Source organism: Chrysoperla carnea, chromosome 4 (genome assembly GCF_905475395.1).
Source record: "Chrysoperla carnea chromosome 4, inChrCarn1.1, whole genome shotgun sequence".
Lineage (NCBI taxonomy): Eukaryota > Metazoa > Arthropoda > Insecta > Neuroptera > Chrysopidae > Chrysoperla > Chrysoperla carnea.
Window position 1 is genome coordinate 53,643,363 of NC_058340.1, and position 18,956 is coordinate 53,662,318.

Below are 18,956 nucleotides of genomic sequence, written 5' to 3' on the forward strand. Positions count from 1 at the left end.
GCTATTTCTTACCTGAATTCACCAGAGAATTTGATTACTTTACATTATAAAAACACTTCGGAAATTCTGATTTTGTCAGCATATCTTTATGTTATGTCATTAGAAAATATTTTTTTTAATTTTAGACCAAATAATTCACCCAAAATTTCAAAGTCATATAAATGTCAATGTTTATTGATTTAAAAATGACTGAAATTTATATTATTACATATTTTTGAATATTATTTAATTTATACCAAAATGTTGTATTCTTTTTTAATTAAAACTGATGATAATATTTGTTTTACTGGCTCGACCCGTACGGAATCCCGCAGTAACTACAAATCCGTATTTATAGGCAATTGTATTACAGATATGCCATACAAATTACATAATGAAAAAAATTAATCCTAATATTATTTCTCTAGCCTGTTTTAACCTAAGCGGTACATTTTAAGATCGTGGGTCTTTTTTTCGTCACTAGCCAGCAGGATTAGCTTTAAATGAGAGTTAAATCATGGAATTTGATAAAGGAAAATGGAAAATATCGCCATGTTATCATATGTGACTGGAAAAAAGTGTAAAGAATTAATAATGGTTTGAAGATAGTTTGAAAGGATAAATCATGTACATCCACAATAGTCCGGAAGCGAATCGCAAAATAACTTATCTTATCGGTAATAGAGTTGTTGTGGGACACCCGGTAGGAACTATGTTTCTTTCGTTTTAGAGTATGAATTATTTAGTTATGTATCAAGTTTGGAAAATAGACATATTCTTATTAATAATCAGAAGTTATCGGAATTAATTATCTAATTATTAATACATAGGTTTCGTTTTTTTGTTACACTTTATTATGTTTCCATAGATAATATAAATTTGTTACGTTTTTTTTTTCATCTAGTCTCTCCGAATGCAAACCGACTGCCGCCTGCAACCGCCATATTCGGATTCAGTAGAGTCAAAATAGGCGTAAAAGACTTTTTGCCCAAAGGTAATATGAAGTTCGATTTTCTAAAATTCTTACTAGTCTATATCTTGTTTTGTGAATATTTTTGTTTTAATGAATAATATATACTACATATTCTGGAAAATTTTTAATAAAATGTGCATTCACATATTTTAAACTGCATTAACATATTTTAATAAAAAAAATACTACAAACGATTCCACAAGGTTTTTATTCTGTAATTACATGGTTTTTATCCAAAAAAAATTTTTGCCTAAATTTGTTATTTTTTACCATAAATTTATTATAGGTAAAAATTCATTACAAAAAATATGTTTCTTTAGTTTATCATACTTTAATCGAATATGAGGTATAATTCATTAACTATGAAAAATGATGCCAGTCAAATGGCCACAGTTGATTCGTTCCAGGTAATTTTCAATAATTTATATGGGTGCAGTTTCAAATCTCTAAAGCACCAGAGGTAAGAATTAAGAAAGAATCAAAATTTGTGAACGGCAGCAAATACATAATTCTGGTTCTTCCCCTATACGCTACCACTAACAAAATTTTATTCTCGGCTGAACGAACGCACGCTATAATGTTACCAAAATTGTTCGCTAAATAAGACCATTAAATTGGTCATAATCTTCCTATAAAAGACGTTTGAAACTAGCGACAGTATTCACGACTTTCTAGTTTACAGGGTTGCAAAAATGTGAAACTGAAATTAAATCACACTTTATGTTAAACATCCTGTATACACTGGGATAAGTATTAATATAAGTTCATTATATAAAATTAGAGTATTTTAGTTTTCAAAAGTTTTTGAATTCAAAAGACGAATTCTTAGGGTTGTTACATTTAGAAGCCATTTTAGAATCATGACTGGTAAGAGATACACGAACAAAAGATAGAAGGCTGCTTTGTAGGTAGTTTCGAGTAGTGGGTCTACTTAATACTGATCCTAATTCCTTATCAACCCAAACCATAATATTAAGTGGTTTAAGAAGAGTCAAAGGGACAAAAAAAAATACAGATTCCAAAAAAAAAAACTCTCCTACGAAACAAAATTGTTGTGAAACCGTGTTTGATAATTAAGGCTTCTGTCTGTCGTATGAAATGTTCCAAACAAATTATCATAAATATATAACAGTATAATTATCGAGCATATTTCACACATACTTTTGTTTTTTAATTAAGTTGATAAGGAAGCTAATAACTCCGCTATAAATTTTAAAAGTGAGATAGCTGCACTCTTGTTGACCTCGACTCGACGATTGTAATATAGTCCTGACAAATTAGCAATTTGTTATTCATGTATTTTCTTTAAATTTTTTAATTTTTTTCGCTGATTTTTTAAGATTTTGATGCTTATAACGTAAATACCGAATACAAAAACGAAGTTATGAAAAGAAAACGTTATAAATATATGTGATTCAAGGAATATTATAACCACAAAAGGTCAGTATTTATATTATTTTCTTTCCATGATTTAATTTCTGTATGCGATATTTCAGATATAAATACAAAATCCTAAAAAATCATCAAAAATCACTACATATTTACAGGGTGTAAATAATAGCCAATTTAGATCCTAAACGGTAAGAGATAGAAGAACACTTTACGTTAGAAAATTGATCCTCATAAAAAAAACAAACATTTTTCATCTAAACCATTTTTTCGAAAAACCTTTGCTTTCGGAGGAAATTGGACTTAAAAATATGTCATTATTGCATTTAATCAAAAGAAAACACGCTAACTACGGATATATGCTTTAGCCAAAGTAGCCATAGGCTATAGAAGACATTCGCGTATGTCCATCACTTTGACCTACAATTATCGATAAACTTTAAGCGCAATAATGACATATTTTTAAGTCGCATTTCCTCCGAAAGCTAACGTTTTTCGAAAAAATGTTTTAAATAAAAATTGTTAGTTTCTTTATAAGGATCAACTTTCTAATCAAAAGTGTCAAAACATGATGTCCACAACAAACTCTACAATTTTTGTGGAGGTCATTTTTTAATAGGTGGCGCCTCTGGTGAAACATTCAGATACATAGATTAAAAAGACTCACCCTGTATATATATATAAATAAATATAATTTTCCAGGTGCTGTGAGATACCACTTGACATTGAGAAACTGCTCGTTTCAGAATTTAAGTAACCAAATATCTTATTTGCTTGGAGTAGGTAAGAAATAAATTCGTAATGATGCGTCATTTTTTGAATAGACAACACAAGACTTTAATTTTACAATGGATTTTATTATGTAATGAAATTATAGTAAACATTTTTTTAAAAATAATTTCAATAAGAATAAATTTTTTCTATATTAATAATATCAAGCATGTAAGCTCCATTAGCAAAGTACGTTTTTGGGATCACAGGAAGGAACATAAGGTACATAGATTACCATCTAAGCATTGGAGGTACCTAATTGTTTCTGTCAATAATTATTCGAAAAATGTAGGTAATTTCGAATCACAAACAATTGAATTTCGTCTGGGAAAAAATTTATTCCTCAAAAATACTTTTTTTAGGAAAAATAATTTTTTAATGTCTATCAAGATATACTAAGTTTATTCCTAAGTTTGTTATAAAATCACCTAATTAGTCCATTCTCGGTTGTCCGTCTGTATGTGGACACGTTAACTCAAAAACGAAAAGAGAAATCGACCTGAAATTTGTATAGCGTGCACAGGACGTAAGAAGTGAGCCACATAATTCAATTGAGTCTTACAAATACTTTTCTTTTCCCACAGAATAAATTTTTTCTGAGAAAAATTTTTTTCTAGTGCGATAATAATTTTCTTTTTTTGAAATCTACATGTTTTGAAACTAATTTTAAAATGAAATTTTTCCTTTCAAAAAACATTGACACCTACTTTAATCCCCTTAAAATTATTGTAAAGGCTCGAAATGTAAATTATGATGAATAACCCCTCTACTTTAGGATCCATCTACCAGATTTCAACTTTCTTTTTTTCTATAGTTTCTTAGTAAGTCTCTTGAAATTATTTATATTTTTCAAAACCTCATATTTTGAGAGAAGTTAAAAATTTTTCTTTTTTAGTCAAAACCTTTACATAAACATTGTTTGTTAAAAAATGAGAATGTCAAACTAAACATCCCGTTACACACAGTAGATTTTGTGATTAAAAAAAACTTGCATGTATTGATAATCTTATACATATGTAGTTATTACCTTACTTTGTTAATAAGTGTTTACGGAAACCATACACACATAATATTATTTGATATTTAATATTCTGGTTTCTACCTCCATGCACAGACTACAATTCAGTGTAAAGGAATTAATTTAGTTCAATTTTGTTTAGTTACCATAAATTCATACAAACTTTATTCCACTAAGCGAACTTTAAAGATGAAAATTTAGTTTAAAAAAGTATCGTAAAAGTAAAGCTTAGAATGAATTTTGGTGGAATATGAGTCTTTTCCATATGGAAGTTGCGTGACAGATTTGCACCAGATTTCTAGGATTCCGTTGCCAAATGCATAAACGAAATTTTCTTCGTCGTATATGTTCTCATGGAATTCGTAATTTATTATCGCTGGAAAATTCAACACTAAAAGATGATTTTCTTTTATGCTGTAATATAAAATTATTTTTGTTTCACTTTTTCTTATAAAAAATGTATAAAGTGAGTTTGGACCCTGCATAAAACCAATATAAAAAAATACTTACAATTTTGAGTCTGGGTCTCTTAATTCTTTATAGGACATAGTTTATGTTTCTAAGTAAAATTGGCCATTGACTCAAAGAAAATATATGATACGATCTTGAATTATTCGACATTTAAAATTTAATATTTTCCTACATTAAAACGATTTTCTCTATAAAAAAAATACATGTATGTAGTAAGTATTGCCTATAATGATTGATAATATTTAAATGGATTTTTAAGATATTCGGATCAATAGACAGTATTTCTGTTTACATTTTGTGCAGAATCCTTTATATTTATAAAAACAAGTCTTTGTCCAGTGGTAATGGATAACTTACCTGAAACATAATTATAATAAACAGAAAAATTGAGGTAGGTAGAGGTAGGTAAATTTAGTTATATCTTTAAACATCCAGTGTATAAAAGTAAAATTGCCATCATTATATCATGAATAAAACACGCTGGAATATTTTTAATTATGAATTTTTTTATTTAAGTTTTTATTAGAATTTATTTATAATTTTATTGAATTTATTTAAATTTTTTCATCTCTGATATTCAATATTATCTTAATATATATATTTCTTGTGTGCGTGTGTACGTGACTGAACTCCTCCTAGACGGCTGGACCGATTTTGATGAAATTTTTTGTGTGAGTTCAAGGGGATTGGAGAATGGTTTAGATTTACAATTTGGTCCAGTACAACTGTTTTTGAGGGCTCCGTACCAAAAAAATGAAATTTCATTAAATGGTGGGAGCGCATATAAATCATATCACATTATGTATACTATGTGTACTATGTATTTTTAATAGTATTCAGGTATTGTCAATAGGCATTTATTAGAGCCATATGCGAGCGCAGCGAGCTCTACTATCAAAGGTCAGGCCAAAGGTCGAAGGTCAGGCCACTCCAATAAATAGGAGTTAAATTGGGGTTTAGCGGGATGGGCTTAGCGGACAGGCTAAACGTAGTATAGGTATTCATGAATTGGAGTTACGTTTTTACGGGACAACGTCCGTCGGGGCCGCTAGTTTTTATATATAATACAAGAATTGAAATAATTGCAAAAATTGATAATTGTTTTTTATTTAACAACCCAATTTTTTTTTGTTCATGACAATAGGGCGTTAATAACTCAAGTTGCTTTTTAAGCGTAATCTAGGTAGTCACTAATCTCTATAAAGACGTATTCCGTGTTCATTTACATCAAATTTTTTTCAAATAAAATGCGGTTTTGTGTATAGTCTAGCCACTACTATGCTTGCGTATAATTAAAATATAAATTGCGTGATTATAATTAATAAAAGTTATTTAATATTTACTAGCGACCCGCCCCGGCTTCGCACGGGTGCAACTTTTCTGTAACCTTTTCAATGTGTACAATACTTAGTACATTATTTTGATAAAACTCGTAGGGTTCTGCCTGCGTTTGCAATGCATGCGGAAAAAATGTAATTATTTACGACATCACTTTAGAAACCTCAAAAATAGCAGTACTTCTCCACTATTTAATGGATGTTATTATACATATAAACTTCCTCTTGAATCACTCTATCTATTAAAAAAAACCGCATCAAAATCCGTTGCGTAGTTTCAAAGATTTAAGCATACAAAGGGACATAGGGACAGAGAAAGCGACTTTGTTTTATACTATGTAGTGATTGTACATTATTTTTATGATAGACAGTTTTCTTGCAGTGCGTTTTAATAGAGGAATTTTTATTTACCATTTTACCCCTTGAGAATTGATCAATTGTATATGTCGCAGTCAACATAATTAGCCGTTCTGTTAACAGGCTAGCCTTTTTACTAGACGGCACCGTACAAGTAGCGTATAGAACGGTATTCACTCATTCAATCAAGAAGCCAGGCAAATGGCTTGGATCGATAACATTTAACAACTTGCCTAGCTTAGTCATTTTAATTTAGTTCCACTTTCTGCCACCTGACGCTGAAATCGATACACTGTGAATATGGCATTGGCAAGGAACAATATTGTTGATATTACTCACAGTTTGATGAAGTTTAAGCAAAACTTTCTATTCAAAACTGGTTTTGGCGACAAAAGTTGCAGAACTCAGATACAAGCAATGGCGACGAAATTTCAGAAAGTTCAATTTCTAAAAGAGAAGCTTCGGCAAGTCATCACATTTTAGTGATGAGTGTTTAAAAAAACAAGGTAACAAACTTTATTGGTACCTCTATTTTTCGGAACTACTCTATTTTTTGAATGATTTTTTATCGAAACTATTTAATTCTCTTAAAATATGCCGAACAAAAGATGTTTGTTTTGTACAAAAAGCTAGTTCCTATGCGTTTTTCTATCTTATCAGTAAAGAGTCTGAGGTGAGTTTTAGGTGACTCTGGAGATCAAGGTCATTCAAGGTGCCTAAAGGAAGTCCCCTTTTTGGATTTGAACAAATGTTCTGTAAATTAGTTACCCTAAAATATTTTTCCCATTATCAATTAGAATGGCTCGTCTTGTATTTTGTCACGTTAAATTTATTTAAACTATTATTTTATCTAGAAAACTATAAAATCACAGTATAACTATAAATTCTCATTCGTCAATTGATAAAATCAACTTAACTGAAATATTCGTCTGTATAGCACATTCGTTTAAATTCTTTATAAATGTCCTTGCTGCCAAAAATATTTTGAACAAAACACAGACAAATAAATTATTTGTTTTTTTTTTTTTGAATTTTGAACAATAGACAAGAACCAGTTCTTCAAAAAATACGTTGGGCGATATGGGGATGACCTTTGCTATCCACAAAAGTTTTATTATTTCAATTTTTTTAAATATTATTAATCATCAAGCTAATAAAAGTATAACCTTAATAATTTTTAAGGCCTGTTTGAATCGCTGTAAGCTGCCAATTCATTAGTTATTATGCCCATAACAGGCAGTCCAATTCAGATTTATAAAATTTAAGGTAGTCGGAAAAACAATTACTCGAATTTGAAAAAGGAGGTAAAATTTCTTTTTATTGCTCATAAACTGTTATTAGTCCGATTGAAATGGAAAAACTGGTTCATTTTAATTTCAATAATCAAGAAAGTACTGGAAGGTATCTAAAAAATCATAATAAATGGTCAAAAATCTAGGGCATGAATAGCGAACCAATCGCACACAACACAATATTTTGGGCACCCCATCGAGCACAAAGTTCACTATGAAGTATTATATTACTAATAAACTCAAGTCGTCAAAAGCCAAAAATATTTGACGCACATCTATCGCCTCATTAAACATTTCTATATAAGTAAAAATGTGTTATCTAAAATTATTTGGGTTATCTGTATTTCTTTATATATTTATTTACAGTAGTTTTGTGGATATTTAAAAATTAATAATTATTTTCAACTGTCAGGATGGCCGAGCGGTCTAAGGCGCCAGACTCAAGGTATTCCTTGGCTGTGTAAGCAGCTTTATGAGCAATTCTGGTCCTCTCTGAGGGCGTGGGTTCGAATCCCACTTCTGACAGATATTTTTTTTTCATTTTAATAATTGCATAAATGAAAAATTTATGAGAATATTTATTAGTATCATTTTTGCTTCGGAATTTAATTTGGTGTAATTTTGATCCATAAAATACAAAAATGGCGTTCATTTGAAAAATTAGTAAAAAAACTCTCTTAATAATATGAAAACTCGATTGAAATCTAATAGAAAAATGTTAAATTGTTAAGTAGTATGAATTAATGCATTATTCTCTTTTACACATACAATCGTGTATAACAAGTTGCCGTAGAAAATAAAACTATGACAATGTTGACTAAATTTCAAAAATGAAAAGGTGGCATGAAATCTAAAATATTTTAAATAACGAAAGTTAGTAAAAATAATGTTTTACTTAACTTATATCACTACCAAAAAAGATAATTTTTTTATTTTATTATTCCCATTCACAACTATAATACGAATATTGCAAAAATTAAGAAAAAAGCCAACTGAATACACTATTTAGATAGCTTATTTATTTGGACTTTAATTCAAGTGAGTCAAACCATAGGGCAGAGCTTTAAAAATAGGGTTTCATAGTTAACAAACTAATGATGTATATAATTCAAAAACACTATATGGTTAGATTTAACAGGCTGTATCCGTTCCAAAATCCATGAACTAGTCTATAGAATATTAAAGCAGTCGCTGATAATTTACGGTCGTTAGATTTATAAAATTCAAAAAACAGGCATATCGTCATGAATTATCAACCTGCAGATTATTTCTGATGTCAATTGCAGTTATAATCAAAATTTCGCAATATAAGTATGTAATAAACTGGGCATGCTACTGTATATTTTATATTTTATATAGGCAGCTTTGATTACACAAATGTAATCTGTTTTGTCTATAGCTAAACACAATCTAACAAATAAATAAAATTAAGTGTCTGTGTTAATTTTTTTAATTTTTGCGTGTTTGAAACGACGGAACCGATTTTGACCGGGCTGTCAATCTATTTTTTTAAATGTAAAATGTATCTTTTAGGCAAAAAATTTAGGTGTGGTCTTATTTCGTATCCTCTAACTACGGCTGTTAATAGTAACGACATTATCTCCTGATAATTTTTTTCAGATTTATAAATATATAAGCGAAATACCACTCACTCTCTGATTGACTCATCACGAGATATCTAAAACTATACATTCGATCGACTTGAAATTTAGTATAGTTACTCATTTCGCGATGTAGACACTGACTAACAACGAATTTTATGGAAATTTAACTATTAACGTAGTAAAAAAAAGGGAATACAAGTTTGTATGCAAGTACATCTTTTTTGAATCCACTACTTAATCGATTTTAAAAGTTTTTCCACCTATAGAATGCTACATTAACATTCAGCAAGTACCATAGGCTGTATTTTATTTTCAAAAAAATTAAGCTTCCGCAACCAAAAAATTAAAACCTTTGAAATTGTGGACAAGAGAGGATATCAGTCAAGGTGAAACAGAAGTGAAGGCTAACGCGGTACTCTTTGTTTTTAAAGTTAAAATTTGTTAAATATATCCTATAATTTCCATAAACCTACAATATGTTAATTTTTATTGTGTTATCGAATTTGTGTTATTCATTTCTCTATAACGATTAGATTACTGTAGTCATAAACGGAGTCCAACTTCATGCAAATCTGAAATCAGTACATCTATTTAGCAATCGAGAATGAAACATTTTTATATCATATTGTATAGTATAAGAGTTAATGCAAGCAAACTGGTAGTCGAAATAATAAAAATAAATACAACTTAATTATCCATCTGATTAAGTAATTTATTAAACAGAAAGATCTTAGAAGTCAATTACCTCTAATTGTCCGATTAACTCCGATTAACAAATACAATAGCTTAATAGCTTTATTCTAGTATCCTGGGTTTAGATTTCTGGTTGAAATTATTTGTACCTTATTTTAAACTTTAATGATGAATTTTGTTACAACTTCATAAATGTAGACCAAAAATAAGAATGCAATTTTTCGATATCTGTCTTGGCTTTCGAAATACCGAAAGCTAAATAATTAAACAAAATTTTAAATTTTCGATATTTTGAAAATTACTTCAGATATCGAAAATTTTATTCGTACTTTTCAATTGTCAAGTTATAACATAGTTCGGCATCAAAATTGAACAAATATATTTTTTTAAATTTGTGTCCCCACTACCGTGCTCATACATTCTTAATTAGTCGGGCACAACGAATTTTTTATTTTTAATTATTTATATTAAGGTTTAAACTTTAATTAAACTAGTTGTTTTTTAATTTCTACCGACTAGTTTTGGAAAAATCTTTGAAAACATATCATCCTTTTATCGTTTTCCTATAAGACCAATGTTAAATATGAATACTTTTGAAGTCATTTATTTATTTAAATAATTGGGCAATCCTACCTAAAATTTTCAGAATTGAAATTTTCCAACTTCATTTTAAAAAAATCAAACTTTTTACAAGTACTTTAACTTTGATTTACTTAAAATGAAAAAAATACTGCTTAGCTCCGTTGTGTTCTGAGGTTACACATGTAAATTTATTGTGATCCAAGGTAAGACACTCTCCCTCATAATTACCAATAATTCTTAGCATAGTTTAATTAAATATATATTCTAATATAAGATGTTTATTAATACATACTTATGCTCTTAGACTAGTAGAACGGATATTTACGATATAATATTATAAAAATAAATTTATAATAATGTAATATTTACTTAATAACAAAATTTAGGTAAATTACATAATATTTAATTATTATAATCGATAACAGTTTAGGGTAGGGTAACTCCATATTATAACATTAAAAATATTTAATAATATGAGTAATTTTATTATCAACAAAATTATACTTCGTAATCTTCAATTATTATTATATAGATAAGATGTATCAACGAATTTTTTTAACACAACAATGTTAATAAAATATGTATTAACATTATTATTACTGCAGGTGTATTTAAATGGAAGTCACCTTATTTGTAAATAAATAAATGTTATAAATATTTAAAATGCCGAATCAGATAGTGTGAATTATTAATATTACTCATTTGTTTAAATAATTTATTTTTAAAAAATGAATTTGCAAAAAGTGCCAATTAAACGTAGTATTTCGTGTTATTTTTGTCGTGAATTGTTTGAAGAACAGTATTTACAGGTAGTTTTATTTATTTATTTTTTAATTTTCTTCATAATTAAATTATATTATTTGGGTTATCTGTATTTCTTTATTAATTTATTTATAGTAATTTTTTGCACAAGAACACATTTGAAAAATTAATATTAATATTTAACTGTCAGGATGGCCGAGCGGTCTAAGGCGCCAGACTCAAGGTATACCTTAGCTGTGTAAACAGCTTTATGAGCAATTCTGGTCCTCTCTGAGGGCGTGGGTTCGAATCCCACTTCTGACAGATAATTTTTTTTTATATTTTCATAAATTAATAATTTATTTGCTTAGAGAATATTTATTAGCATCAATTTAATACTTAGAAATATTGATCATAAAAATAGCTGATTTAGCGTACCGAGCTGGCCAGACCTCTCCCCTTCTGGCCATGGATTTAGCATTGCTTTAGTTTGATAAATCTGTGTTTTTGCCTTAATACTGTCCTAGTTCCAATTCTGACAAATATTTTCATTTTAAGTAAATAGGTAAAATTTTATATACTTTATTTTTATATCATTTACACTTTTCAAAATGAAAAAAATTAGCTTTTATGACCAACTGTCAGGATGGCCGAGCGGTCTAAGGCGCCAGACTCAAGGTATTCCTTGGCTGTGTATTCAGCTTCATGAATATTCTGGTCCTCTCTGGTATAATTCTGGTCCTCTCTGAGGGCGTGGGTTCGAATCCCACTTCTGACAGATATTTTTATTTTTTTTACGTATAATTTAAATTCTTAAAAAAAATTAATAATTAGAAATAATAACGATTTTGAATTGATTAAAACGTTGTATGGACTATCAGGATGATCGAATGACCGAGCCATAGTGAAAAGCGAGTCAGGTATATATACCTTGATTGTTTAATGTTTAAATAGCTATATGAAACAATTCTGGTATTGTCTGAGGAGTGAATTTCTAGAGCCAATCCTAGAGAAAATAAACGTTCGAGATGGTTTCTGAATTTTTAAGTCTTTTTGATTTACAGGCCCATATCAATCAATGTGGCCAGGTTTTGGAACCATGTCAATATAAATGTGGTGTGTATGTACCAAGAAAATCTCGTGAAAAGCATGCACAAGATTGCATCGAAAGACGACGGCGGCACCGGTTAAGTAGCCACGCAACGTTAGAACGATTGTCTAACACATTACCTTCATCTTATACGGCTTCTAATAGTGCATCAAATTCAACATCACAAACAAGTACGTTAAGGAGAACACCACCCAGTTTAAATCGAACACCACCAAATTGTCTAACACCACCAAAAGAAACATTAGATTTTCAGTCAATTGAAGTAAAAATTAGAAATCAACAACAAGTCGTTCGAAGTATAAATGTGAGTATCTATTTTAATACTTCATAATTCGGGATGCATGTGGGAAAACAATTTCGAGATGGATGTGTCGAACGTCGAAACTTATTAAAATTCCTCTGATATGTAAAGTTAACCCAATCAAGGAATAGTTAGAAAAACTTGTTTCTTAGGTTTTCATGTTTTACAATACAACTGAATAATAATTAACTTTTTCATTTCAGAATGAAATATTACGATTAAATCGATTATATAACGATATAATAACACAATGTAAAGAATATGATTCAACAATGAATACACTGAAATTAGTACAAAACGATATTGCACAAAAAGCATACGCGGAAAAAACAAAAATTAAACTCGAATTTGAAAAGATTCAATTAAAAAATGAAATAACTGATGAATTAATAAAACAATTAAAAAATAGTATTGATAAATTAACACAAAATATTGTTGATGAAAATGAAAAACAATCAAATATCAATTTAACATTAACACATGTAGAACAACGTCTGTTAATATTGGAACATTTAGAAAGGGAATTAACAAAATTTAGTAAAGAATTAAATCAAGATCGAAAATTTCATGATTCACAGTTTGCATCGTTAAAAGATGATTTTTTAGGTAATACGTCATAAAATCTCAGTCAATAATATCGATAAACAATAATAACTCGTCAATAAATTTCTCAGGATATGAAAGTCTCATGCGTTTCTTTACCAATGCTAACATTAATGGCGTATCTTATAAGGAAAATCACTTTATGACGTCAAGAAGCCAATTTGGCAGCCATAAGTAGACTTAAGTATTAAAAAAAGCAGTGGTCTCTGGAATAATTAGATCATTAAAAGAGTTTTGGTATTTTAATAATTTGTGATCCATTATACAAGATCATAATGTACCATCACTATACATATAAGATGACCATACCGATTGTTAATAAAAGTCCTCTCTTTAATATACAACTTTTACAGTTCACTCCAGGGAATAGCATCACAGAACGTATATATGATTGATAAATAGAACAAGTTTCTCCTAAGTTATTGTCTTTTCCGAGCGTCTATTATTTTCCTCAACTGCTTTTTTATTGACTCAGGGTGTAAAAGACTAATTTTTTACTTTTTACACTAAAAAACTATATATTTTACTTGAAAAGAAGACACACCTGCACAATCATTCTCTCGATTTCTGGCCTTCTAGAAAATAAACCATGTCGTGATACAGTTGTTGTCTATAGGACCTTCTTTACCATATCCGGCGTTCTTTACCATAGTCTTTGTAAATCAACCTGGCGCTCTTCTCTACAAATTTGCATTTTTTTAGTTTTAGTTAATCTTTTGTGACGCCTTTCTTCTCATACAAATTCGTCTTTCTTGCACCTCCAGATAAAGACTGACTGCCTTAGCTGTTTTATAAATAGCAATATATTTCAAGAAACTAAATATTGTCCGCAGGATTTAATACTTTACCCTATAATTTAAATATATCTAGGTATCCATATTCTCTCGATCATTACTATGATATGAAGGGTTTTGGTATTTGAAAGGTCAAGTTCGTTAATGAGAAAAATCGACGGATAACCAAGGGATGGGAGGGGGTTTGGTTTGGGTAAAGTACAAAATTTTGAATTTTTTCAAGACAAAAAACATTTTGGTATTTTTTTATCAGTTTTAAGCAAAAAAGTACTCTTTTATTTTTTCTCTAGACGCTTAGTTTTCGAAATAAAAATTCTTAATTAAAAATGCAACATTCGATTTCAAGAAAAATGTGTTAGTTTTCCAACCTCTGAGATAATTCGCTTAGCTAACGCAGCTCCTGAGCTACAAATGTTTACTTTATTAGGATTATATTTGTAAAATTTAAGTTTATTAGTAATTAAAGGTTTGACTGAAGTTTTTTTTTATTTATTTCTGAGTTTTTTTGTATGCAATTATTTTATAATAATATTACGTTCTGAAACCGATTTTATAGGTTTTAAAGAATATTTAAATCGTGAAAATGTCATGATCAGTGGTATTTGGAATGAACAGTTACAAGAATTACATAAATTTAAAACAGATTTAAATGATATTGATGCTGAGTTAAAAGAATTTGGTTTAAAACAACACGCAAACATATTTCAAATTAAAACAAATACACAAATAAGTCACGAAAATCTTGAGAGAATTACGTTAATTGAACAAGAAATAAACAGATTACAACAAAAATTTATACAGTTAAATCAAAATTATGATGATTTAATTAGTTCGAGTAATGCACATAATTGTTCGATTATTAGTAACACGAACGGTACGTAATCTAGTAATAAGACATTCTATTTCGAAAATAATTAAAGGCAGATGTTTGATTATTATGGACTCGTGATGCTGACGAAATTAAATTTAGAAAACGCATTTTTTTGTTGTAATATTTTTTAAATTATAATTCACGAAAAGCCCGAATTCAATCTACTGTGCCAGCGCCTGTATATCTTTTCCCTTCATTTCTATTTGGTAACTCTGGAAATGCTACGTGTTACTAACTTTTTAAATTTTAAGAGCATTTGATAATTTTCTTGGTTGTTTCATGAAATATCGCACTTTCTTACTTGCTAAAGCCACGTAGCCGTAATCTTACGTAATAACTTTCAAAATAAACTGTGATCATCCTGGTAATATTATTGGAGCAAGTCATCGTAATGATTCGAAACAAAATTCAATTTTTTTGTAGCTTTATACAAAATCTTTCCCAAATTTGCTAATTAACTTATTTTCCAGGCCACATTATTTGGAAAATTTCACCGTATTCAGAAAAATTGCAAGACGCCATCGAAAATAATACAGTATTTCGTAGTCCAATTTTTTTAAGTAACAATTTTGGATATAAATTACAGGTAATAATGTAATCAGGTGGTAGGAAAATAAATAAAAAATTTTAATTATTTTAGATGGTTGCATATTTAAATGGATTGGGTAAATGGAAAGGTAGAAATTTAATAATGACGATGCATGTATTAAAAGGTGAATGGGATCCGCTTTTAGAATGGCCATGCAATTTACCTACGACAGTAATTTTAAGGGATCAAAATTTTAGTAAAAGTCAAGTAAGTTGATGCCTGTTCATGTGAAGTTTTCCTTATAATTAATATTGATGGCAAAAGATAAGATACCTTTCGGCAATTACCTTAAGAGGGTAAAATTTTTCAATCAAATTAAATAAACGCCTGCTACTTCCGTTAAAGTATAATCTCGATATTTTAAAAATATATCGATATTTAAATATCAATTACATTTAAGAAACATCAGTTCAAATTCCTACTTGTAGGAACTTTTAACTAACTTTTCATTTAAAAGAATAACCGTTAATTTACAAATATATTTAACTAGTTAGCTTACTGAAGGTTTAAAGATGTATGAGCACTAAGGCAATTTTAAATAACAAGCTTGATTTTTTTTATATGATCTTGGACTCAGTCTAAATCAACTCTGAAAATTTTAGGGAGGGGGGGGGGGTCGAGTTTAGCTTTCGATATTTCGAAAAATATTTCGAAATCCAAGGCAGATATCGAAAAATTTATTCTTATTTTTCGTCTACATTCATGAAATAACAATATTCATCATCAAAGTTGAAAATAAGGCACAAATAATTTCAACACTAAATCTAAAATTGCCTTGGTGCTCGTACTACCTTAATGAGAGTATTTTCGTTCTAAAATAACTACATTTACAAAACAGTCTAAAATCATACACGCTTGATTTATGCTGCAGAAGGATAAACATTATTTCACAAAAATAATTAACTGATTGAAAGATTTAAGCACCTTATTTTTTTATTTATTTAGCACCTTATTGGTTATTTGTAATAATCTTATAATTTTAAGTTGTAATAAATTTCGAAATATTTTAGTCCGTAGATTTAGTAAAACAATTGACTGCAAGACAAAAATTCGAGAATTTAGTAAGTGATGACATCACAGAAGCATCAACTCAACACATCTTTATTCCACACAAGATACTGAAAGAAAATAATTATATTAAAAATGATACAATTTATTTTGAAATAAAGATAAATGAAAATAAATAAAATACGTAATAATAGCTTTCTGAATTTTTTTTATTTTTTGATTTAACATATAGTAAAACTTTAATTTGGGTATATAAAATTTGTTAACAACAAGGTATACAAATATAATATAAAAACAATATGGACAGAATTTGTTTAGGAAGTACCCGTAATTTGATTTGATTTACACAAATATTAAGTTTATTGTTTATGACTAGACTGATACAAACAGATAAAACAAATAATCACTAGGGAACAGGGGTTTGACAGCCAGAACAGTTGTCTTATATTTTTGTTGCACTACCCTCACCTTTCCTTTCAAGTCATCAAAGTGTTGGGACAGGTCTAATATCAGTTTTATTCAAATCAAAGATGTTGTAAAAATGGCACATCTAATAAATATTACGAAAGTGATAAAAGCAGCTTACTGTTCCTATTTTGGAATTATAATTGGAGATCTTGAAAAGTCGTGGACCGAAGTAAACAACGAAATTTCGAAAAAATGTCAAAAATACCCTCAAAGATTTAAAATCAAAGAAACAAATAGTTTAAATAAATGGTCCTACCTAAAGGATCTCAGCAACTCGTGATAAACCGAGTTCAGCGAGTGGATTAAGCTGCAAAATAGATGTAGTTGTTGAGATACAGAGGCAATCTGAATCTACAAAAAAAAAAAAAAACTACAGAATCTCAAGCTACTTACAGCTTGAGATTCTGAGAACGAAATGGAAATAGGTCATAAATGACTGATATTAGGATTTCATTGGGGAAAAGCAGATTCGGGACAAGTTTATCTAGCCAGAGAAAAATAATTTATTTATGCATTAACTGAGAAAAATCCGAGAAAAAAGAATTTATTTGTGCTACTTACAGCATGAGATTCTGAAAGCGAAAGAACAATGGGTTATAAATGATTTTGACATTAGAATTTCATTGGGGAAAGTGAATCGATTGTGATACCGAAAAAGGGTTGGTCCACCCGCGGCCACTACTCGATGGACCTGTTTGGAGCTGTTTAAGAACAGCAGGAGTGCTTTGACGTCAACGGACTTTAAGTCGGAGAGGTCGTCAAAGAGAGGCTTTAGGTTTCTTTTAGCTCAAAATGCTCTATAATAGTGGACAATTTAAAATTAATGCCATTATAATTTGTTTGGTTTAATTTATATAAATTGTTTAAACGATGTTTTTTGTTCTTTTTTCAATTTTTTTAAGGATGGCTGTATCTGTAAATTTAGACCTCTTACAATAAATTCATTTTCATTTTCTAGTTATGTTAGGCAATTGTAATCCAAAACTAGTAAAATTTTTTCAGTTTTTCAAAGAAGTAGAAATTTGTTCCCTTGTGTGCTTATTATTATTTGTATCTTTTGTTATATTAATTTTGTGAAATTTTAATGAAATTAGAACAACAATCGAGGAAGTACCCTGTTATTTACTAAACCAATTTATTAAACCTTACTCATTATTACCCCAGTAAAATTTTATAAATTTAATTTTTGTTTTAAAATTTTTCAAAATAAAATAAAAATTGAGTATGCTACAACTACTCCAAATAGGGCGTAGGTATAACAAAATAAGATTTTGATTATTTCTATAAATTAAATATTCATTTTAATTTGTTTGATTTTTTAGACAACGTCGTATGGAAGCCGTAAAAATAAAAGCTGTAAGGTTTTCAACTTTTTAAAGTTTATTTCAATACACAAAATATTTAGATTTTCTTTTGTAGAGGAAGACAAATTTGACTATTTCAATAAACAATTTAAAATTTTAATACGTTAATAAGATAAAATTATTGACGCTATCAATATCGTTACGCAATCAAATTGAAAAAATCTGCATATTTTCTGCTTAAATTTTAGTCTAGAGTCAGTTGTGGTTTTATGAATTCGATTCGTACTTTATGGATAAAATTTATGCAGTAAATCAAAGTTTAACAGGTTCGGTAGCTTTTGGAACATCATAATATCAATATCTGCCAAGCTCTCAAAAACATCAATTACCACACACCTTTCGTCAAAACATTGGTATTAAAAAAATTTAATTTCAAATATAAGTAAATTTTTTTTGAAAATAAAAACTTTTTCTTTGCAAACTATACTTATTTATTTATACTAGTTATTTTAGCGAGACCAACATTAAAAAAACTAAGTACGGTTTTAAAGCACATAGTTTAATTTAAGTGGTTCGATTGTTTAATTCTGATTTAAATTTTTTTACAGAAAAACGTCTCTGGTTAATAATTTACAACGCTCAAAATAATTTTGGTAGTTTGGTTTTCCTAAAAATTTATTTTTTTTAAATTATTATCTCA

General features: G+C 28.7%; 1 protein-coding gene and 3 non-coding genes across 4 annotated transcripts; all 4 read left to right on the forward strand.

Annotated features, from left to right (window-relative positions):
- The first annotated feature begins 1,293 nt into the window (after window positions 1-1,293).
- LOC123298784 (TNF receptor-associated factor 5) lies at window positions 1,294-18,882 on the forward strand. Its single transcript, XM_044880880.1, has 7 exons — window positions 1,294-1,359; window positions 12,272-12,614; window positions 13,106-13,225; window positions 14,573-14,890; window positions 15,358-15,473; window positions 15,528-15,683; window positions 18,865-18,882. Exons 1-7 carry the CDS (start codon window positions 1,294-1,296, stop codon window positions 18,880-18,882), a joined length of 1,137 nt encoding a protein of 378 aa, XP_044736815.1.
- Trnal-caa lies at window positions 7,995-8,112 on the forward strand. Its single transcript has 2 exons — window positions 7,995-8,032; window positions 8,068-8,112. It is a non-coding gene; the product is annotated as a tRNA-Leu (tRNA).
- Window positions 11,414-11,531, forward strand: Trnal-caa. The gene is made up of 2 exons: window positions 11,414-11,451; window positions 11,487-11,531. It is a non-coding gene; the product is annotated as a tRNA-Leu (tRNA).
- Trnal-caa lies at window positions 11,848-11,985 on the forward strand. The gene is made up of 2 exons: window positions 11,848-11,885; window positions 11,941-11,985. It is a non-coding gene; the product is annotated as a tRNA-Leu (tRNA).
- Window positions 18,883-18,956: the final 74 nt, after the last annotated feature.

Excerpts from the sequence above, each read along its gene's own strand:
- LOC123298784 (XM_044880880.1), top strand. The coding sequence starts at position 1,294 with ATGAGGTATAATTCATTAACTATGAAAAATGATGCCAGTCAAATGGCC. Across the intron at positions 13,226-14,572 it reads GTTAAAAGATGATTTTTTAG|GTTTTAAAGAATATTTAAAT; the intron begins GTAATACGTCAT and ends CCGATTTTATAG. Across the intron at positions 14,891-15,357 it reads GATTATTAGTAACACGAACG|GCCACATTATTTGGAAAATT; the intron begins GTACGTAATCTA and ends CTTATTTTCCAG.